Below are 24,475 nucleotides of genomic sequence, written 5' to 3'. Positions count from 1 at the left end.
CATGTTCACATTGAAAACGTGGCCTCCATGGCGTCTCCCTCTCGGAATCGACTTCCTTAGCTTGTCCCCTCATCCTGATCTTCTTTCAGAAAGAACCTTAACAGCCTGCAAGTATAAGTTTGGGCAGCCTGACCCAGCAAGTGGGGTTCTGGTTTAAGAACTTCTTGCTGTAACTGTATTTTAAAGTCTTCATAAAACATGCCCCACACATGAGGTGGGGGTACATTAATTGTCAATCAAAGAGTATTCACAACATGAGATATAATTTAACGTTCATCCAGGCCCCTTAAATACTATAGATGTTCCCCCACATTTTAAACACCGAGGGGCTATTAAAGGGATGGGGATTAGTGCAAATTACCCAGTATGTAATGCTTTCACTGTTTTAACTAAGCAATAAAACTGTGTAACTGCAACACACTAATTGAATGCGGCTACACATAATTGTGGGCTGCCATATGTATCCTATTACCAGAAAGACTGTCAGTATTTTGTAAGCTACTCCTGTGATCATTGCAGATGGCTACAGTCAGAAAAGTTGTTCTCTAGGGTTTATTATATGGCTATAAAGACATCCCATGATTTGACAGACTAAATGTGTTAAATGGCAACAATTATGAAAAAGGTTCCAATTAAAAGCTGAAGGCACGTCCTACCAAGAACAGACCTAGTGAAAGGTCAGGTACATAGGTTTTTGGTATTCTGCTATTTTACACAGGATTTTCTTTTTTAAGGGAGAGTTTTATTTTTGTTTCTTTTTCATTTATTTGGGGTTTCGCAGTAGCTGTAACTTGCTGAACAGTAGATTTGGGGCATATGCCTGATCTCCCCTGGATGAGAAACTGAGACCATTTGAAAAAGTTATTTGAAAAACTAAACAATTTAATACAGAGTCATAAAATGCAGCCGGTGGCCATAAAATAATATGAAAATTCACAGATAACCTGAACCCAGTCAAATGGTTTCTGAGATTCCCATAACAGAGAACTAAAAGCTGACTAATATAACAGATGTGTTGGAACAAATATGATTTTCAATGATAATATGAATTCAAGGATAACCCTGTTGAAATATTGGCTAATGAATTGCCAGGAACCACTGAAATTTCTACACAGAGGAGCTCAATAGGTACTAAAAATTACTTCACCAGATAGAATTTAACAAAACTGGCATGAAATTGACAAAACCATGACAAAAAAGTGAATTTACTTTATAACAAATATAGTATCCTTTAAAAAAGACATTGATTTTTCTTCTAGCCACGGAATATGGCCTTTATGACACTTTCTAAAAACAGTGGATTAAATTTAAACCTTTAAGAAGTGAAGTATAACAACATTTATGCAGGGAATTACTTAGCAAAATGTGTTTTATGCTCCACATACTTTAGAATTAAGCCTCCTAAAAAAACTTAATTCTTAAAAAAACAAATTCATTTTATACCCACATGTAAAATCTTTATGAAACAAAAATTATGTGAAATAATAAAAATAAAAAAAGGTGTACATTAGTCAGAAGAGGTGCAGCAACATAAGGAGAAAAAATAAACTAGCTTTTCAAAGTGTTACCCTAGAGATGTCTGTGAAGATGGAGAAGTGAATGGAAATTCCAGGAAACCTAACTCTCATCCCTTCTTTCAAATGGTCATGAAACTATCTAGAAAGGAGTTCTATGCAGCTGCAGCTGAGATACAACAAACATGCACATTCCTGACTCTAGTGATTGTACATCCCAGAATTCTGTTATAACTGGGAATTCAGTGTCACTGCAGTTTTTAGAAACTGTTACATTTCTGTCACACAAGTAATATCCAATATGTCATTGTAGGAAAACTGGAAAAGACAGATAATATGACAGAGAGAAAAGAAATAAACTCACTCGCGATCTTGACACCTAGAAATAACCATTGTTAAACATTTGGGTGTATGAACTTCCAAAGCTTGCTTTCTCTCTCTTTCCTGTTCTTTTTCTCATTGGACAGCATATCCTGAATGTGTGCCCCAGTGAATAAGCATACATGTGTATCATGATTTCCAGTGCCTGCTGGATAGTCCATTGTATGGATGCACCAAAATACTAACCCGCCAGACCACTGCCCGCTGCCATTTACTGAGCCCCTGACAGGCCTCATGTCGAGGACTCCATGCTTAACATCCTACTTAACGTTCACAACAACTCTGTTAGGTACTATCACAGATATTTTTGTAGATGAAAAATATTGAGGCTCAGAGATGTTAAGTAACTTGCTGAATGTTACACAGCTAATAAATGGTAGAGCCAGAACTTAAGCTCAGGCATGTTCAAGTTCATGATTCTAACCAGTATGTCCTCCTGCCTCCCCATTATGACAATATTTTAAAAAATCAGTGCCCTGACCTAAGTTATTTCTATATATACATTTTTCCTTTCCATGCTAAAAAACACTGAGATGACCATCCCTATGTATGTATTACATATCTGATATTTTTTTTTCTTTAGGTCACATTTCTAAAAGTAGAATTATTTGACCACAGAGTTCATATTATTTAAGGCTGTAGTTACGTATTACCAAACTACTTTTCAGAAGAGTTCCATCAAGTTAATCTTGTACTGAGTCATATGAGATGACCGGTATCCTCGTAAGTTTGCAACCCTGCATATTATTATTAATTATTAATCTTTGCTAAGCCATGTCATTTAAAACATAATTTTATTTATTTATTTATAGCTGTGTTGGGTCTTGGTTGCTGCATGGACTTTTCTCTAGTTGTGGCGAGCAAGCGCTTACTCTCTAGTTGTGGTATGCGGGTTTCTCTTGTGGAGCACAGATTCTAGGGCACACGGGCTGAGGCAAGAGGGTTTAGAAATTGAGGCTCCCAGGGTCTAGAGCACAGGCTCAACGGCTGCAGTGCACAGGCTTAGTTACTCTGTGGCATGTGGGATCTTGCTGGGTCAGGGATCGAACCTGCATCTGCGTCGGCAGGCGGTTTCACCACTGAGCCACCAGGGAAGCCCCTTAAAATGAAGTGAATGATGTTATTCTCCACCAGTGACAGAGGAAGGGGTGGTGGAGCAGACCGATGCTGACCCGCCCGGAGACACTGTATTTTACTTCCTGTCTTCTTCCTCCTGGTAGAAAAACAGGTCCTTGGAGAAGTCAGAGTGAAAGTGGCTCAGTAGTGTCCGACTCTTTGCAATCTCAGAGACTACGCAGTCTCTGGAATTCTCTAGGCCAGAATACTGGACTGGGGAGACTTTCCCTTGGAGAATGGCCTTCAGTAGATGCTTAGTACAATAACGGGCATATTACTGTAGTCAATCATGTTTGGGGAAAATGTTCTTTTTCTTCTGTTTTCCCTCAACTTTTATTCAAATGCAGATAGAAGGCCTTTTTTTCTTTCCTAACTTTTTCAGTCACTCAGTCATGTCTGACTCTTTGCAGCCCTATAGACTGTGGCCTGCCAGGCTCCTCTATCCATTGAGTGTTCCAGGCAAGAATACTGGAGTGGGTTGCCATTTCCTGCTCCAGGGATCAGACTCACATCTCTGGCATCTCCTGCATTGGCAGGCACATTTACCACTAGTGCCACCTGGAAAAACAAGCATTCCATTTCTGCTGGGGGATTTCAGTGATTAAAAACTACTGACTTTTCAAACAGGTGTAATTGTTAGAAAGTTTTTCCTTACGTCAACCTCAAATCTGTCATTAACGTCTTCTCGTTAGTTTGAGTTCAATGTCTCATATGCAGCACAGAAAAGGTCTCCCATCTTCCATCCGGCAGCCTCTGCTGGACCACTCTGCTGCGCTCTCTCCATGTGTCTGGGTCCCTCCCCACTGAGGTCACGTGGCAGGAACAGGACAGAGGACTCTCGTGAGAGCGATGCTCTTTCAGTGAAAAAGTCTAAGGGCATGGTGCTATTTTTAGCAGTCATGTCACATTGACTCTCGTAATGAACTTGTTATGGTCAATGAACAGCCTTTAAACTAGCCCAAATTTTCCCAATACTGTTTTTCCACAATGGTCATTAAAACAACTACACCAAAATGGACCTAGTCCATAGGGACTTATGTTTTTAACTCGTTAAATTCCATCTTACTGGTCGGGAGCCTTGATGGAGTCAAAGATAGTTGCAGATCTCAGTTCTGTTATTTACTATATAGAATGCATCTTCATCTCGACTCACTGGTAATGGTGATAAGGGCAGGGCCAGTGACAGACTCCTGTGAGATCCACGGCTCCCTTCCTTAGGGTGCTCCCAGTCCGTTCATCCACACTCTGGGGGCTCAAGTTCATCTTGCAGATCTATTCAGCTGTCTTTGTTTATGATCTCTACTGTCCATCTGTGGCACTGGCCTTATCCACCAGTGGAGTGAGCTATCTGACCACAAAATGAGTTTACTTGAGGATTAAGACAGAAGGAAATCCATTATTTGGTAAACTCAATGTTGACTTGAACTGGAAACTAAGAAGAGCAGGAACACAACCTCTGGCTATCACTAGGGGAAAATAAGATGATTTATTCCTAGATTCAACCCATTTTGTGAAAATGCAGGTCATTAGCTGCACATGCCACTTTGATGGGCAGCAAGGAACAGGCACAAACACCTCGACAGAGTTTCTAAAAGGAATTTTCTGACCTAAAGAAGCAGTTTCCCTGAGAAACTGCTTTTTCCCAAACAGTATTTAGGAGTTTTTAACAGTATTTAACAGTATTTAGGAAGCAAAAAGATTTTTGAACAGAAATTTTTTTTATATTTCAAGAAAATTACTGTGTTTATTTCTGGAATCTAATAAAAAACTAGTGATGTCAGTTATATTTTTGCCAGTAGGACTTTAATTTTCCTAAGGAGAAGGCATCTGCGTATACATTTAAGAAAGATGGTCCCAGCTCACTGCAAGGAACAGGCTGCTACTGATGCTTTTTGCTGCCAAGGGTACAAGCTTGCCATCTAGTGGCGACTCATGTAAATGGAAAAGTGGTTGATCTTAGGCCATTTCTGTTTTGTTTTAAAGCAAAAGGTTCCTTTTTGTCATAAACTATCACATCACATGCGATGCACACAATGGTTCATGTATAAAGGCAGCTGGGGAAGCTCTGTACTTACTCCTCTCCCTTCAGAAAGGTTTAGTCTACAGCCAACGTGGGTCCTTAATGTAACAGATGAATTGAGAAATGACTAGGGCTTGGCATATTTGTTTGGCTGCATCGTGTCCTAGTTGCGGTATGTGGGATCTTTAGTTGTGGCACGTGGGATTTCGTTCCCTGACTAGGGGTAGAACCCTGGGCCCCTGCACTGGAAGTGTGGAGTCGCCACTCACTCACTCTCTCATCTAATCCACCCTCTCATCCACCTGTCACTCATCCATAGCATCTAAGGACCAGGCCTGATAAAGCAAAAGAATCACACAAAATCACTGACACAATATACTAATTAATAAAATAAGGACTTAGTAGCAATTCGATAATAAAATTATAAGAGCTATTTCTATTAGGTCAGCTCCCAGTTTTCACCTAAAATATGACTGGAAACATCACTGTATATGTGTTTTGTTTTTTTCATTAAAATGCCTCAATCTTTAAGTACACAGACTTGAGTAAATCATTCATAGTATCAATATAGATCCTGAAGGCCAAACTACAATATTTTTATATTGCTCTTTAAGATTTAAAAATAAAAGTTCTCAAAGGTTTTGCTTATACAATGATACTATATAAAATGAAATCTATAGCTGAAATGCCTACAAATGTAATACATAATTCTTTGCTACTTATTACAAACACTAAACACTTTTGAAGCAAAAATTTATCAGCAGTCTAACAATTTAGGGTTGTTTTTTTTTTTTGAGATCTCTTCATAAAATAGTAATGCAAAGTGTGCAGCAGAGCCTTTTTTATTTAAGTTTCCGGTAGTTAGAAATGGATTGTAACGCTCTGCATTAAATTTATTATAGCATTTTTCCAAAAATAGTCTCTGGCTCTACATTTTTCTATTAGATGGTAAATCCATGCCTGGGTAAATAGTGACACTTTAAAAGCAATGTCAAAAATGATGAAAGATGATTGTTACAACTTACAGTTTTAAACAGTTTCATTTTTAGGGATAATTTAATTTTTATTACAAATAAAAGGGGAATAAAAAAGAAGGGAATAGTCACATGGTATCTCTTTATCTTCATAAAGTCCCCTTAAAGGAGACCCAAAGGAGTTAAGTATCTTGTTCAAGGTCAGAGGATTAGCCAGTGTAAGAGTAAAACCCTTGGTTTTGAACTTTTGTCCCTCTGACTATAAATCCTGAGTATGTGATTTTGTGTCTCCCATGATGATTCTTATTTCCACATAAAGGTCAACAGAATGTGAAATTAATAGAAGTCTCAAGGGCAATTAGTAATGTCATCTTAATTTTGTTAAAATTATTCTATTCTTCTACCTAGTTTATCCCATAAAAGCTTTATCCCTGCAAACCTTGCCAATCCTTACTACTCTCCTATAGAAAGAAATGACAATACTGGAGAAGCACAATTACTTTAGTTTTTCATATATATATTTTTTAAACCTGAATTATGAATGACTGCAATGGTTGTATGTTTATATATATACTTTTTTCTCATTTCATATATATTTTTCTCATTCTTAAGTTAGAAAGGAAAAAAGGAGAGAATTTTTATTTTTCTTTTTTTGGGTAATTTAAAGTAAAATATGTTCAAACGAGCACAGTACTTTCAAAGTATCCTGCAAATTGTCATTTTAGTAAAAGCACAGTGCTCTGTAACCATTTATGTATTTATAGAAACAGTGCTCTGGTGAGAAGCAGGTGAACAATGGGTGCACAAAACTGAACTGCAAAAGTGGAAAGGAAAATGAGACTTTAATTTTCCATCACTGAATTTTCGGAGCTTAGAGAAATTTTTAAACAAAGGCTCAGTTGTAAGTCCGTTCCCGTGAGACAATCCTACATAAGTCAGGACACCGGAAGAATGAGTGCAGACGAGGGGAAATTGCTGCCATTCATGGAGGCAACTATGCAGAAGAGAATGTTTAGGCTACTGTGGAGATGTGGAATTTGAGGGCCAATTAAGTCAGAACTCCATCATCTGACCTCTGCCACCTTCATTAGCCAGCAGCTCCAAGATTACTAACCTAATTGCAATTAACTGCTTGTATATGTATTTCTTTCTTTTCAATACTTATTTTTATTTGGCTGTGCCGGGTCTTAGTTACAGCATGTGGGATCTAGTTCCTTGACCAAGGATTGAACCTAGGCCACCTGCACTGGGAGCTCAGAGTCTTAGCCACTGGACCACAGAGAAGTCCCTGTGGAGGTATTTTTGAAACACCTATTTCTCCTACTTGAATGTCCCTTCGCGGAGGCATACGTCTTCCTTTTCCCCGGCACAGTCCTTGGCATGGGGCAAGCAAGCCGTAAACCTCTCTCCCCAGTTCACACTTTACATAGTCTGGTGGTTAAAAGTCTGAGGTTTAGAGAGGAGCAGAGCTATGTTGTGACCTTGACTCCTCCACTTAAGAGTGATGATGGCCTTGAGTGGGTCTTTCAACTTCTAGGCACCCAGTTTGCTCACCTGTGAAATGGGACAGCAATAGACTACCCCACATGGCTGTTGTGAAGATGAAATGAGATACCGAGTGTAAAGTGAGCACGGGGTGAGCACAGAGGTGATTCTCCATAGCAGCAGATCTGGGAATGGGAGTTGTGTTGTTCATCTGCTTTTATTGTATTTTTAAAAAATATTTATTTTATTTGGCTGCACTGGGTCTTTGTAGCACTCGGGATCCAGTTCCCCCTGATCACGGATTGAACCTGGGCCCTACCCAATGGGAGCTTGGAGTCTTAGCCACTGGACTGCAGGGACGTTCCTGTTCATCTGCTTTTAAACTTGAAAGTTCACTGAGATCAAGTGCGGGAGTTGGTGGCAATGCAGACCTGCACCCTGTCACCAGTCACCAGATTCTGATCTGGTGGGGCTGCAGGGAAGCTCAGAAATTTACATTTTTAACCAGCATCTGGGAGTAATTCTCATGCAGGGCGTCTCTGGACCACCCTTGGAGAAACACTGCTTTAGAAAAAGAATCCTCATTTCCCAGATTTCAAAAGATGGACATACTAATAGTCAAGTAATACATGACTCTTTGGGTTGGATAATGAAAGTAAAAGAACAATTAGCATCTGGAGGCGGGGAGGAATTGAATATATTTCATTACAATTCCACCCTGAATAGCCAACAAAATTTATATTACTCCCATATTCACTAGTGACAGCTCCCTGATGCCCAGTCTGTGTCCCCTAATTCTTTCAATACCGTCCCCTTAACAATGGGACCAAGAGAGCATGGTGGGGGTGGTGGTAAGAATGTCTCTGATCTGTAAAATCAGTCTTTGTCATGATCATTTTTATGCTGAGGGGCTGGTGTCTTGAAATCTCACAATGAAATTTATCCTTTTAGCTTTTAGATCGGATTATTGGGATGTAAATTGGGAGACTTAAGTCTAAAAGGCCTTCCATTTGCTTTTTTTTTCCTCCGAGTAAAAGCTTTCTAACACCAAAGTGCTATCGATAAGTCATGCAAGTGTAAATGCTCCTCGTGACTGAGTTGGCCTGGTCCACGGTCTTAACCACAGCCCTAGATTTCCTGAGTTCTTTTCCTATCCCTCCCTCGGGTTTTTATTTGCTAATAAGTTAAGTGCTCCTAATGGTACATTAACCCTGACAGATCAACTTAAAAGACCAGTTTCCAGCTAGTTACTGAAGGCCAGCTGGAAACTAGCCTTTAAGGGTTTTTTGTTGTTTTTTAAGAAAACGAAAAAGAAGGAAGAGAAGTGTTCATATTCACTCATGCATGAGTGCTTGGGGCTCAGGACACCCTGAAGTTGGAACCCTTCTTACCAGCAGATTCTCTGGTTTGATGTCACGGTGGACGATGTTGAGGCTGTGCAGGTATTTGATGGCACTGGCCAGGTTGTACAGCATCCCGCTGGCATCTCGCTCAGTGTATTTGTTAGTGGAGGTGATGGCATCGAAGAGGTCTCCTCCCTGAGAGAGAACAACAGAAGTGCATTAACAGATGGTCCGGTGGGGCCCCGCCTGGAGAGGCGCCCGACATGCTATAAACGGACTGAAGGATGCACGCGGGGTTTCTGGGTTCCAAGAGTTTTCCTTGTCACCTCCCTCTCAAAGGCCCAGGAACCCTATGGTGATTCCTGTCCCCCCTGCCAGAGCCAGTGACATTTCCTCCAGAGCTCAAAGGAAGGAGGAGAGGATTCTCCACCATTAAACTCCCAACTGGGGGTGGGGAAGCGGAGCTGGGTCTCCAGGGCAGAGACCTCGGGGCACCGGGAATCCTAGTGGCATGTCCAACTGCCCGCTGAGGTTCAAATTCATAATCACCAGTCTCCTGAAATGAGAAACATACCACAGACTACACCCTGAACAAGACGTTCTGCTGCCCTGGGAGCTTCACACAGACACACACACAATTCTCATCACTCTCTAGATTTAGGTCTCTTGGAGTGGGCGTCATGTCTTCTTTTTCAATAATGTGCCTCCTTGTAAGGAACAGAGAAAAGGATCAGAAACTGTCACTCCAGAGATGAAAGAGAAAGAGAGGGAGGAGGATGGAGACATTTCAAAGAAAGTTTTCTAGGTCCATTACTCATCCGAACTTTGTTTCCACTGTTCTGTGCTAATTTATTGTTATTTGGTGAAGCAAAGATTTCAGGCTCCAATTTTAGATCCATTTATTTGAAACCCTTTCAGAGAAGTTGGGTCTGATTTACTGAAAACGTGTGCATCCTTTTTGCACACCAGGCCCCAAAGAGCCAAACCCCACCCCCCCGGCAGAGGCTGACTGTGTTCATCTGTTACCTAAAGGGCTAAGAGATTTAATTTTCTTTTTTTAAACAGCAAACACAAACTAGAGCACCTGTAGGCTGACCATTTTCAAATCCCACTCCCTAACCTGGCCCTCTGCGACCCTATACAATCCCTGCTCAGGGGGAAAGGGGTATCTTCCACTGACCCTCAACCTCAGCAGTTCCCGAACTGAGCAGATACATTTTTTTCCCCCCAAAATGAACACTGTCTCTCTCAGTGTCTGTCTCTCAAAGGCAAGGTTGTGCAGCTTTGCAGGTTGCTTCCGTGCCACCTGGGGAGATGGGGTTTGCACTGCGGTCCACATGAACAGCACTCCTGACCGTGTGTAGGGCCGTAGGAGGTGACCCCGCCAAGACTCCACCACTGTCCTCGTTGTCTAAACTCAAGACAGCCTGTAATTTCATTCCTTCTTCTTCGCCTTCAACAAAGCTGTCAACAGAGACTCTTGGTCCTGCTCTAAGACCTGCCTCTGGCACAGCCTTCTGGGCTCTCTCAGGCTCTTACTCCAAAGACCCTGTGTACGATCATCACCTCCCACCCTGCAGGCCAATGTTTCCTATCTTTCACTCATGAAATCAGCGTCTGTTCCCATGGCTCTTCCTGCTCTGTCCCCAGCCTTCACTCCAACTTGCTTAACCTCATCTCCTGTCTCACCTGGAGCAGCTGCCTTTATGCTCCACGTAGCGTGTGTCTTCCCTGGTCACCCAGACAGACCAAACCATCCCCCAGCTCCGCACTCCAAGCCCACCCCAGAGTCTCCTCCACGCCCTTCGTCTTTCTCGCTCCCGCTGATTTCTCGGTGCCGGCCCAAGCGCTGCCCTGACACAAGGCCTGCCTTCCTCTGGACACACAGGCAGTGTGCACGCGTTCACTTCTGCCGCTGGAAGTCTAAAGTCCCGTTATTTGTACTTACGGAATTTCACCCTGAAGAATGGTTTTACTGTTCACCCACTTCACTGTTTTCTGGAATGCAAACCTTATTTATCCAATGGCGTCAGGCCGTCCTGGGCCCCCTGATGGACTCCCAGGGTTTGACAAGCTAAATTCCTCAGGGGCGTGTCATGGGAGCTCGTCAGGTCAAATGTGGGGCTGGCCTCTTCTGAGATGCTTCCAGACCTGGTCTCACAGCCATTCTCGGTCAGACTAAATGCAGGGGTATGATACAGTTGTGGAGAAGGGAACAGTGACCCACCCCAGTATTCTTGCTTGGAGAATTCCATGACAGAGGAGTTTGATGGGCTACAGTCCATGGGGTCGCAAAGTATCAGACACGACTGAGCGACTCACACACACACACACACACACACACACACATCCAGTGGCTCAGTTGAGCCCCAATGCTGAGTTTTGCAGGCACAGTCCAGGCTTGTTAGATGGGTCACCCGGGGAGAATCCACAAAGGTTAAGCGGTACTTCGCTACAGTCACCTGACTAAGCATATTACTGACAATCAGATTAAGCTTTCCCACAAACTGTGTTCTGAACTATTAAGCCTTTTCCTCTTTTATATCTTATCTTCAAATTTAATTTTGTCTTAGCTCTCCAAAACCCAGCCAATAACAGGGGGTTGCTAATTAGTTTTTAACGGCACCCAGAGGGGCAGCAGGAATGATTTGAAGCTGTTTCTTTAAAAATTAAAGTCATTGTAAAATTACTATTCTTGATCCTAGATAAAGTATAATTTATAATGTTGTAATTACCAAACTTTATTTGGTAATAAAGCACCAATATGAAAATTTTCTGAATAATGAAATTGACCTTTCTTGATTGGAATAAGCGATTAACATTTTTATCTCCCTCAATCTCAACCATGACCATAACCTGGTGTTAGTACAAACTAAAAAGCCTTCGCTCTCAGAGAAAAAAGTCTGAACTTCAAGTAGGAAAAAAACAGGTTTTATCTATAAATATAGATTAATCACTAAGTTAAAAGAAGGCCAATAGATCTAAAATAAAGGAAGTATGAAGAATGAAAGTTTAAAGTCCCTAGAATGAACATTTTTCTATACAGTAAATGATTGGTTAATTAAATGCTTTGTTGGCCTTAACTCTTTACAGAAGGAAACCCCACATTCCAGCTGCCACCAGCTCAGCTGAGTGATTCTAAGTAGAATTCCTGGAACCCTAGGTGTTCACTGGCACACCCCTGATGGAGAAAATGATCTGACTAATTTACAACTAAAGTAGAAATTACTCATGCCTTTGGTCAGATTAACATAACAGAAAAGACTTGAGCAAAGTACAGTTTTATGAAAATAAAACATTCAATATTTAAAAACTTCTAATTAAGAAAATTTCACATATGGAAGTAGAGGAAATAGGTGGGTTACCTTTCACATAGATTCAACCATCATCAACATCTGGCCATTCCTATGTTGTATGATTGAATAGAATAAAAACGTAATTTTACGTGGCAGGATGAGACCGTACCCATCACTGACAGGCGGTATTCACATTACTATTAACAGGGTGCTGTTTTTCTATTACCCTGGAGTCTAAAAGTTCAGAGCTTGTTTTTATAATGATGAATGATACTTTTGGAGTAGTTCCTGGAAAAGTGAGCAGTTTCTGCTGGAGTAACAACAATCTTACTGGCATCTAATACTTTGTGTCACAGAAGCTGGTGAAAGGGATTTCTTTTACCTTTGGAATAACACTCCTAGCAATATCTCATTTTACATAGGAGGGGCCCGAGGTACAGAGTGGTAGATCCAAGGTCAGGGACTATTTCCGTCCAGGCTGAGGCTTGAACTATGGGGATATAATTCTAGTGTTAAGACTCTTAAACCGTTAAGCCAGTACACAGCAATGAGGTTGAATACTGCTGAGACAAAACAGAGAGCGCTATCATATAGGAGAGTGAGGTGCTTTATATAGGTTTACCTCTTTTACCAAAACACACACCTTTACTAATTCCATGACAAGATACAGCTCCGTTGGCACGTCCATCTCTTCAATCAGAAGAACAATATTGGGGTGCTTCACTCTTCTCAAGATAGACACCTCGTTCTGGATCATGTGCTCCTGTTCAAGAGAAAATTATCTCCATCAAGACACACAGCAAAACAATGAAGGGCTAACTCAAATCAAGAAAGCCATACTATTTAAGAGTTTCCCTGGTGGCTCAGACGGTAAAAAGTCTGTCTGCAATGTGGGATACCTGGGTTCGATCCCTGGGTCAGGGAGATCCCCTGTAGAAGGGCATGGCGACCCACTCCAGTATTCTTGCCTGGAAAATCCCATGGACCAAGAAGCTTGGGTGGGCTACAGTCCATGGGGTCGCAAAGAGTTGGACACAACTGAGCGACTAACACTTAACTTATACTATTTAAAGATCAAGGGAGATATATTTTGGTAAAATATAATAAGTCTATCTTAAAATTCTGATATTCATATAACCTAGAATTGGCAAAAGATATTGAAGGTCCTTAGAAGATGCTTGTAATTTCAGAGCCTACCATGGTTAACTATAACTGCATATAAAAGGATGAAATGAAACTTAGATCACAAAAGTAAGAGAAGAAGTAAATACAAGAACAAAGAGAAGGAACTGAAATGATATCCCATCATTTCAACTGACTTTGATACCAGGAATATTTATAGAATAAAATTATATCCTAATAAGTATATAACATTCTACTCTACCAAAACACAACTCCTAGGGTGAACTTATGTTTTTTGGGGGGTTCATCTTGTGTTTTTTTTCTACCTTCAAAATAATATATTTTCAAAAGAATAAAACCTTATACATACTTTGCCTCGACACTTGCTTTTCTTGATAATTTTCAAAGCATACTCTCTAGCAGTCGACCTGCAAAGAAAAAGTTTTGTTTTATCTTTTAATAAATGTAATTTCAGATGTGTTGAATCATCTTGTTAAGGATTCACTCGTACCCCACTGATCTGGCATCGTGGTGTAAGTATTTTGTAAAAAATTCTCTTTTCCGTTTTTAAAAGAAGTATGTGAATTTTAAGGGGCTGACCAAGTGTAAGGACAAAACAAACAGGACAGCTCAGAAACGTCACAAGCTGTTCAGGCTGCCATAATTGTAATAAAGCTTCTGCTACTGCTACTCCATGGGTAACTCCCCCTTGCAGGTGGCTGTGCCCTGCTCCTCCCTCTAAAGTGGACATGAAATAGGCGTGAGTTTCTGCCCTTCTTCTCCATTTCTCTTGAGGTTATCCCCGAAGTAACAGTCTTCTGAATGGTTCTCGTGGTCACGCTGATAACGTTCAAAACACAGTCCACCCTCTTTAGACTTGGGCTGTGTGCAGCTCTATGTGTTCCAGTGGAGAACTCATGAATGAGGTGTTCAAGGAGTATAGCAAGGGATACAGTCATTATCTGAGCATCCTGTGACCTCTTGAGCCTTTCAAAAAAATATTTATTTATTTGGCTGTGCTGGGTCTTTGCTGTGGCACGAGGGGTCTTCGATCTTCGTTGTGGCATCCAGGTTCTTCAGCTGTAGCTTGCAAACTCTTAGTTGCGGCATGTGGGATCTAGTTCCCTGACCAGGGATCAAACCCAGGCCCCCCTGCATTTGGAGTGTGGAGTCCTAGCCATAGGCCCTCTCATTCAATAGAAATGAAATGGAGGTGACAATTATAAACAGCTCATGTTCCCAAAGCCACCTGGCATTGCTAAAATCAGAACTTGAGTTCTTGGGGTCTCTGCTCCTCATATAGCCCAGCCAACACTGCCCGTCCTCCATCGTGGGTGTGGGAGGGATGGCTTAGTCATACTGAACCTTTAAATAGCTTCCTAACTTGTGTGAACATTTCTAAGATACTGAAGTGCTAATAGTGACGGTCTACTGTCAGAGGACACAATGCATACTTAACAATCATCAGGAACCACTACTTCACAATCATTTCTACTTCAGATCTAGTTGGGAAACCAACAGAGTCTAGCTTCTTACCTATAGATAAAGGCCAATTTTAGGGATACAAATGAATACAAAGGGAGTGAAGTTGATTAAGAACAAAACTTCAAAATAGGGTTTTAAAATTTTCGCTTTGGAGAATCAAAGGGGAATTTCCTAGTTGTATGTTATGGTAAGAGCAGGAGAGTGATGTGCCTATAAATAAAGAGACCAGATAGCAACAATGTGTTTCAAGCATTTTAGAAACCGTTCATGTTGTTTGCTTCTCTTTTTAAAATATTTATTTATTTATTTACTTGGCTGTGCCAGGCCTTAGTTGTGGCATGTGGGGTCTTTAGTTGTGGCATCTGGGATCGAACCCAGATGCCTGTGTTGGGAGCTTGGAGTCTCAGCCACTGGACCACCAGGGAAATCCTCCTGTCATTTACTTCTAAAACTCCTTCTTCCACTGCACTTCCAGGACCCTTCATGGTACTAGCTTGCAGAATAAATTAAACATTGACCAAACTGTTATAATTGTATCTAATGAGAAAGTCTAGAGGCTTCCCAGGTGGAGCAGTGGTGAAAAACCCGCCTGCCAATGCAGGAGACTCACATCACAGAAGGATTGCAGGGACTCTCTAAGCAGCTCTTTTTAAGAGGCTTCTGAAGAGTTTCATCTGCAAACATGAAAATATTTAATCAAGAGGAAAATTAAAAGCTGAAGTGTTTCTGGGTCCTGCATTTCACAAATCACACACAAAGTTATAATGAAGCAAATCTGAGACTGGAATGTATGAGCAGTTTCCAATCTAGTCTGGGATGTTTCATCTGATTGCAGGGAATGTGGACTCCAGGACTGAAAGCTCTGACAAGAGCCAGCAGTACCGGGCAGGGCAAGAGAGCTAGGACGGCGCTGACGCTTGTGTACAGCGCCTCCACACAGGATGGGAAGGTGCTGGTGAGAAAAGCAGGAATTTCTTGGCTGTGTCTTCCCTACGGTTACCACTTGACCCTCCATTTCCCTGGAATGAGCAACGGTAAAGCTTTGCTGTACTCAGAACAGAAAGCTGGAGTGGGACCCCGGCAGGCTGACTCCTCCTCTGCAGACAGACACACACGCAGCAGAATCCCCAGCAAATAAGTGAGTGTGTTGGCTTCCAGGACACCAGACAACCAGGTTGTATGCTGAGCCTACAGCTGAGGGGTAAATGCAAGCAAACCTGGGCTGCAGCGGCCCATAGCTTCCGAGGAAGAGGATCTTGTGGGTTGACTACCCAGAATCTTACAAAATAGGAGTCAACACTCACTCAGATTTACCCACATTTTGTATCAGACAAACAGCCCTGTGGAGGAACCACCAAAATTAATATTGCAAGTTTTTTTTTTTCTGGATTCTTTGAGAATAGAACTATAAAGTCATAGTAAAATCCTTAATTACTAGAAATGCATGTTTATAAGGAAAGAGGATGAATCTGGATTATAAGACTAAAAACAGGTGTTAGGACTAAATGTCCACCACAAGAATAAACATTTTATGGCTTGTTTTCAGTTGGTAAAAAGAAAATATTTGGCAAGAAATAAAACCTCAAAGTATCTGCCTTCCTCCATCCTCTAAACTCAGAGGACTGCTGTGCCCATGTCAGCATCCAGTAAGCAGGAGCGTGGTTCTTTGTCGGCTCCACGGGTGATAAGAGACCTGGCCTTTGACCTCAAGGAGTCTGCAGTTTGGTGTGTGGTGGAGAGAAGACACCTGGATTGCTGGGGAACATCCAGGCCGTTCCCTTGTATGTTCCTGAAATTACAGCCTTGACCTTTCACGCAATCACGGAACCCTCAAAGGCCACAGCCAAAGCAGCAGCAGTGAGATGAGCTGTGTCTTCCTCCTTGTCCAGAGTTCAGTTTGTTAGGTTACGTTCCTATTCAGTTAGACCCCAGGCCAGAGCTCCAACTGCTAGGGAGAAACGTCTGAACTTTACAAATCGGAACTAAATCTAGCCTTTCAGGGCTGCACTGACAATGGTTTGGAGAACCCATCCTGTCTAGCGCAATGATTCCGGGCCCCAGGACAGTCTTCTCACCCCTTCTTCCCTCACCCCTGGAGGGCTGCAGAATGCTAATGAAAAGGGCGCTCTGGACCAAAGGGATTTTTGTCGTTTGCTCTGTTTTGAAGATTTTTCTGAAGATTATGTGGAAGAGGAAACGCAGTTTCCCAGGCATTCCTCTGCCACAGCCTTTATTATCATGGCGATCCTCTGCCTATGGGTGAGGTCCTCAAGCAGAGTGGCGGTGTCATGACTCTCTTTGTGCCCCGGAAATGCCCAGCAGAGGCCTAAACTGGCAGGGCCTCCAAACACATTGGTGGAGCTGGGAGAACTCCAGAGGCTGGTGGCAAGGAGACCCTGTCTCCTTGAGGAGTAAGCCCACAGCACCCTTTGTTTACCCAGTAATCAAAGTTAAATCTCAGCCTCCCCTGTGAGTAGAGAATGGAGGCACCCCAGACGTGTCTTGTCAGCCATTTCCGGAGTGGAGCTGTATTTTGAACTTGAACTTGGGCCCTGTGGCTATCAGGGGCCACAGCATCCTTAGGGAGGAAAGAACACTGTCAGCTGAGAGACACTTTAAAATCCTTCCCACTGAGTCACCCTCCAAATCCCACTTCAGAAGCAAATGCCTCCAATTATAGCTGTACGGTTCTTCAAACATCTGAGGCCCTTCTAGGTGGACGCACCATGTCACTGATACCGCAGTCTCAGCTCGTTCTTGTGGGTTTGGGCCTGTCTCACACCATTGCCAGAGCCAAAGCTTTCGACGTGTGGTTCTTTTATTTTATCCTATTAATTTTTTTTTTTTGACTGTGCTGGATCTTCGGTGCTACTCAAAGGCCTTCTCTAGTTGCAGTGAGCAGGGGCCACCCTTCGTTGTGGTGTGCGGTCTTCTCATTGCGGTGGCTTCTCTTGTTGCAGAGCATGGGCTTTGGGCACATGGGCTTCAGTAGTTGTGGCTTGCGGGCTCCAAAGCACTGGCTTAGTAGTTGGGGTGCACGGGCCTAAGCCACTCCGTGGCATGTGGGATCCTCCCAGACCAGGGATTGAACTGGCGTCCCCTGCACTGCTGGGCAGACCCTTAACCACTGGACCACTGGGGAAGCCCTCGATGTGTGGTTCTTTGCATCTCCAGGTGGAGCAGGGAGAGAGGGAATCATGAGCGGCTACAGTTTTAACCGAGTTGAATCTTGTGCTGCCAAAACATGCAAGCAGTCAGGTGGGAAGGAGGGCCGGGAGCCACCCGAGATACCATGCCTGCTCACAACCGCGTCACTGGTACCCGTGGCTTGACTGGTAATTAATCCACACAGAGCCAGGAAGCCAGGGACAAAGGGCACCTCATCTCAAGCCCTCTATCCATCCTCGGACCTCCTCTTAGCACACTTCAGCTTTATGAGTTTTCTTTGAGGCCTCTAAAGACTCCAGAAAACAGCTTCTAAAGTCCACCTAAGGGCTCCCGAGGCCACTGGAGACGGTGCTGCGGGGAGACAGGCGGAAACCGAAATGGACCTGGCAGGTCCTAGGGTGGGATGTGCTGACACAGAATCAGGGGAGGGATGCGATGTCACTGCATCCATTGTTGCAGGAAACCCTCCCCTGTGACAGGGCACTATTAACAGGAGGGGTAGACCTGCTCTTGTTCATCCACATCTATCCTTCCAAATAGGGCAGAATGTCCCCACACAAGCAGTGTGTGCCACTCAAAACATTCTTAGCCCCCTTTTACTTTCCTGGACCTCTGGAAAATATTAAAAGATTGTTATGGGATACTTCTGAGGACGGGGGGCAGCTGCCATATGTCCTGGTTCAGCAGGAGTTGAATACTAACACTTCGGGGAGCAACCTGGTGCTTAGACTCTTGAAGACTCGTACAAGGAGACCCAAGATGCGAACTCCTGCAAAATGAATGCAATCTAAACCAGAAAGAAAGAAATTAATCCGGGATGAAGAAATGAGAAATTTCTATCTAGGAAGACCAGGACCACGGGACTAAGATGCCAGCATGATCTGAGGACAGGCACATGCCAGACTCAACAGATGATGCCCCGGGCAGGGAACCAGGCCCCCGCGGGGGATGAGCATCGTGATACTGGACACGGGATTTTCTGCTGCAGCACGCATTATGTTTAAAGGGGTTGGGTTTCCTATCAGTAAAAGCACAAATGAGAAACAAAATTATATACACACACACACTTCCACCCATTACTTTGAGAATGGCTTTCCCGATTTCACTTCTGTCTTCTCTGTACAGGGACAAATGTGATGTGTGTGACTTTGGCCCTGGTTGGAGGCAGGAGGCAGCGAAGCTGAGTGGTCCAGTGGTGTGGGGTTTGGAGCTGAACTAGCATCCATGCCTTGCCAAATAGAAATACTTAACTATCTGAGCACTTACTGACCTGGGCATTTAGCTCCTTTAGGCGTTCTTTATATAAAATGGAAATAGTTCCAACGCCATGGTATTATGATGATACATCAATAAAATATCCTAAGTGAAGGACCCGGTATATAGTCTACATTCAGTCAACAGTGGTTGCTCCTGTTTGGGGAGGCGTGAGGTCCAGAAAAGTAATGGGACATTTTCTATGTTGGTCAGTCACGCAGCAAACTGTCCAGCATTGTGGTGGGAGTTGGGGACAGAGAGAAGGAGGGGGAAGAGGGTCTGGCAGGGTCAGCTAAGGCGTTTCTCAAGCTGCCCATCACTCATACCTCTCCCCACCAAAGACTGGCTGCTCTAGGGGACTGCGACCATTTCCGCGGGAATGGCTTGGTCCAGCTGGTATGCTGGGAGGGGCACAGTGTGAGACCCACTGCTCCAGGGGAGCCTAGCGGGGGCTCCACTGCCTTAGTCGGGCAGAGGGTGAAGGGAAGCGATTCAGTGGACACTGGCCAAACTCAGGACCCTCGTGTCTGAGGCCCAGGCAGAAGTCCAGCTCAAAGGTGACTTGAATCTTTGTTTTGAAGTCAAAGGCCTTGCAGAAAAATAAGTTCTGGATCCTGCGGGTTAGAACTTTTAGTCCGAGGCATCTACTTCAAATAGAGGCAGAGCTTAGCGCCTTCGTGTTGAGAACTCGGGCGGGTGGTCAGGGAAGAGCATTGGGGGAGATGCTCACCCCGGCCGGCCCCTGGAAGCCAGTGGACATGCTCCCTTAAGGAATGAGGCAGGTGCCCCCAGTTCTCCAATACCCTGCTCAACAGCCCTGAGAAGAAGCTGCTGGCCAGTTGGGTTCTCCTTAAATAACAAATTCCAACTCTAACACTGGGCTCAGGGTTTGAGGTGGCCTTAATCTGGGCTATAACTATTACTTGTCACTTCTCCAACTAGTAGCCCCTGCTACTGTCCTTAATTACGTACTGAGATCCTAGGGATAAACCTTTCACTCTAAGCCCTCCCTTTTGGCCCACAAGAGCACCTGGCTCATTCATTTTAAAACATTTTAATGTATTAAATGCCATTTTTTTGTGGGGATCAGTACAGTTGCATTGTGAAGCTTTTCGAAGTTCTCATATTTAATTTTATGACATATACATATGAAAAATATATCAATACACCTAGGAATGTTCTGACATTTACAAAATGTCTCCCAAAAATGTAGAAAAAACTATTAAGCTTTTTTTTTTAAGCAAAATAAAAGGACTTACCTTAAAGAGCTGGCAACATTTTGCTGAGTACATTAAAGAGAAAAATCAAAGCTCTTAATTTATAGATTGTCCCCAGAAATCACTACATTTTTCAAATCTGTTGTTAGATGAGCTGTTCTTTCTTTTACATTTTTTTTAACATCTGGAGTTGAGACATTAACCTATTCCATATGTGCCTCGGACCGCAAATAAAGACACAATCTCGGAAAACATAACCCCAAGTGTTTCCTTTAAAGCTCAATGCAAATGATATCTTTCTCACCTTTCTACACATTCCTTGACAACAGCAAAATTTCCATCTCCTATTGTCCTTCCGACTTTATATCGTTCTGTTATTGTGGCTGGAATCTGGAAGCCTTCCTCCGACACTTCTGAAAGAATCATTAGTATGTTTTTATTGGTAGAAAAGGGAACACAGATGTTGTGCATAGGAGACGTTTAGAAGTATCATCTAATAGACTGGCACGGATTCAGAATCAATATGTCATTTTCTGGACAGGCAGGCTAGTCTCCCACCCCTAGCCCCTCTCTGACATTGTATAATCAACTGTTTCTACTAAGACAAATGATCAACTAAAGGAAATGTAAAATCTACGGGGTCCACTCCCACCTATGTAAGACCAGCTAATGCTTTCTGCTGAAGCGGGTTGTCTGAGGAGGAAGTTTTGCTTTTCATTTCATGCCAATTTGATCAATAGCATTTATGAATACCCATGGTGTTCAGAGATATGACATTCCTAGGTGGGGAGGAAAATGCAGTTTGTAAGGGACTCTGGACCACTTGACACCGTACAAGCATGAAAAATGCCTGCTGTTTGGACACTTAGCTTTACTACATCCTGAAATAGAGATCTCCGTAAAATTCCTTATGTTAGAACTAAGCACTGATCACCACCCCTCCCCAGTATCAATGAGCAGATTTTGGACAAATGTTTTCACCAGCAACCTGCGTGGCAGATGTTGAGTTAAAATTGCAGTATCTATTATGTCTGCGAACAGAACAGTTTTGTAGTTTCAATTATGTTAGTGCCGCTAACACAACGCATTTTCCCCCTTAAAATGCATTTTGAAACATTTTACAAATGCCTAATAATGCTTTAAATATCTAAGGTCATAAAACTAAATAAGCCACACTTAGGTCACATAAATATAGTGGATAACCTTTAACATCTTAGGGGTATAAAAAGCCTTTTACAGCCGGGCTCTAAAATTTACATGCTTTAAAGTTATAAATCCTGGCTTTTCCCTCAGGCAACCTGAATACAAAATGTGGTGGAAGCCTAGTGCGCTTTCTAAATGTGCTCCTTTTCTGACCTTTAATCACAAACCGAGACTAAACATTTCTTCTCAAAATAAAATTAAAACCTTAGGTGGCAAAAGGGCTTTCTGGGCGATTTTCGTGTTCTCATTGAGTTTAGTCTGCAGGGCTGGAGAACGGTCAATAGAAGCTCACAACCAGCAGGCATCTGCTATAGGACCTTTACTTACTCTGTTTTTGCGATCATCTCCACCCTGCACCACTCTGGATGCTAGAACGGATGAGATTTCTGAAAAGTATTATACAAATGTAGGACATTTGCTGCTGCTGCTTTTGTCCTTGGCATTTTTGCAACCTCTTCACCTCTTTAAAGGTGACATTTTACTTTTAACCCACTAGAAGCCATCTCAGAGGTGTCTGAAGAAAGTGGGAGCTGGAGCCTTCCCTCCACTCCCCGCTCCATCTCACCCCAAAGAAGCCATCATTTTGCCTCCGTCTGAAAGATGCAGCCTAGGGATTTTTGTCTAGCCTATGGTTATTATAGGAGATGGTTGGAGAAGTTTCAAAGCCACTGTAAAGCACCCGAATTTACAAAAAACATCTTCGGATGACACGGTCTTAAGGCTCTTTCCTGCACGGATAATAAAAGTAACCATTCTTGTCTGTTGGAGGCAAGTCCGGTTTCATATGGGAAATGGAAGGAGATGCTTCTATGTTTCCATGAAGGGGACACCCGTCTGGAGCACATGGCTTGGTTTCTTTTCCCCTGACTATGTAAAAACGTATCTTTTAGGCCTCTGATTAAGAAGACTTAGCCACTGGCTTAGTCAAGGACCCTTTTGTTTCATTATAAATAAAACACATTGGAACAAAAGAAGACTTCTGGATGGCTGGATTTCATCCTTCTGGAAATACCAAAAAAGTCTGATATTGCATGGTAGTCAGGAAATAATCCTTGGGTCAGTCATGTATCTCATGTAACATAATGAAGTGTTTCCCCCAAGTGGGACTCTACTGGAAAATTAAATCCTATCCCTTCAAACAAATAAGGGGTGCTGGACCTCTAACAGTGGCATGATTGTATCAGTTTTATACCTGAGTTCCTAAATACTTGCCCATAATTGATTTCAGCCTGATAATAACCTCCAGGGAGGAAGCAGGCATGTATTAGGATACAATCTCCATTTCATAGAAGAAAAACTAAGATGCAGAGGGCAGGAAAGGCTCATCCAAAACAATCCAGGAGTTAGCAGGAAACACCCATTCCACAACCCGAGTCACACGACCACTTTCTAAAGTGAATTCGCTGGAGGTCCAAAGAATATTTTTGCCATTTGCCATCAATTCAGTCTTTTTGTAAAGACAGATGTTCGCATTTCGACTTTACTGAAGTCTGAGTGCCTCTGCAGGGCTATCTCAGTCAGAGAGAGTAAACAGGTCTCTCTTGTTGCAGAAGTGAACCGAATTTGGAAAACAAAGGCAACAGTTAGCCCCTTTTATCTGCAAGGAGGGCAAGAGCTGGCCTTCTAAGAATGCCTACATCTTTGGAGGGTAGGAAAGGTCTCCACATTTGGCTGACTCCCTCTTCCCAGCCCCAGAGAGCAGATACCACCCCTGGTGAGAACCACGTTCAGTCCTACCCCCTTGCGATGACCCTGAGCTGCTTCAGGGTCATTCTGCTGGAGAAATGTCAGCTTTCTGGACTAAATTTAGCCAACCCATTCTCCGTCCGGGTACAAGCTACGCCTTCTCCTCAGACACCACGTCCCAAGCTTACCACCTTCTCCGGGTCCGTCGTTCTCGTCCATTGAGCTGCAGACTTTGGTGGATGCGAGGGAAGTGGAGGAGCCGCCGTGCTGAGAGCTCTGGAGGAAAACGGAAATAGAGAATAAAAACTGTCCATCCTGCCCCGTGTCTCCAGGTGCTGTGCCCAGCCCAGAGGCTCGGGCAGCAGCTGCGCCCGCTGCCACGGAGGGGACTGGTCTCCACGCCCAGAAAGGGAGGTGCTCGGACCACTCAGCTGGGACCACCGCTCCCCACCAGCTTCTTAACCAACGACGGGTGGTGGTAACTGTGCCAGGCTCATCCTTGTCGATTTGGACGTTCCATGACCTTCATTCCATTTTCTCAAAATTAGCATCCTTTTGCTCACTGTTTAGGTTTGGCAGATTTGAGGTGTCTCACCTCACTCTTCCATAGTCTATCTGCAAACAGGCTTCTTACAAGTGGTCACTCTGATCTCTTTTTTTGTTTAATTCTTACCATAGAAAAATTTTTTCTTCAGTTTGATTTTTATGGAATATCCTTTTAAAAAATATTCAGCTTTGCCACATCCTTGGGGAAAGATTAAAGAGTAGGTTTGTTAATTCCACTTTGTGATGAAGACATAAGCACTAAGCAAGTTATTGATATGTTAAATGTTACGTAACAAGAAACGTTTATTTATTATAATTACTTTTCTTCCTGAGGCAAAGATGAAACTAAAAAGCTTAAGCCTTGCAATTCAAATTTTGGGTGTATTTGGACTCAAGATTCGTGAGAGCAAATAGGGTAACAACTGTATTATAAAGCTCAGTGTGTATGCTAAGTCGCTTCAGTCGTGTGTGACTCTTTGCGACCCCATGGACTGTAGCCCACCAGGCTCCTCTGTCCATGGGATTCTCCAGGCAAGAATACTGGAGTGGGTTGCTATGCCCTTACAGGGTATAAAGCTCTGAGGACAAAACAATACCAAATATTTAATACTGGGATCTGCCATGAGACAGTATTTTAACAATGAATCTTTCCATCTCTGCATCTA

The 24,475-nt window shown here is 43.0% G+C and overlaps 1 protein-coding gene across 1 annotated transcript in view; it reads right to left on the bottom strand.

Moving 5' to 3' along the window:
• DCLK1 (doublecortin like kinase 1) overlaps positions 1 to 24,475 on the bottom strand; it is a 335,403-nt gene that overhangs the window by 43,438 nt on the left and 267,490 nt on the right. The window contains exons 7-11 of the mRNA XM_065901788.1: positions 23,453 to 23,540; positions 20,680 to 20,788; positions 13,622 to 13,679; positions 12,773 to 12,892; positions 8,882 to 9,028 (exon numbers count right to left, since the gene is read on the bottom strand). Of these exons, the coding sequence (XP_065757860.1) occupies positions 8,882 to 9,028; positions 12,773 to 12,892; positions 13,622 to 13,679; positions 20,680 to 20,788; positions 23,453 to 23,540 (522 nt within the window). The remainder of the gene's footprint in view (positions 1 to 8,881; positions 9,029 to 12,772; positions 12,893 to 13,621; positions 13,680 to 20,679; positions 20,789 to 23,452; positions 23,541 to 24,475) is intronic.

This window comes from Muntiacus reevesi, chromosome 11 (assembly GCF_963930625.1).
Source record: "Muntiacus reevesi chromosome 11, mMunRee1.1, whole genome shotgun sequence".
In the NCBI taxonomy this organism is placed as follows: Eukaryota; Metazoa; Chordata; class Mammalia; order Artiodactyla; family Cervidae; genus Muntiacus; species Muntiacus reevesi.
This window is presented reverse-complemented; position numbering and strand designations above follow the sequence as displayed.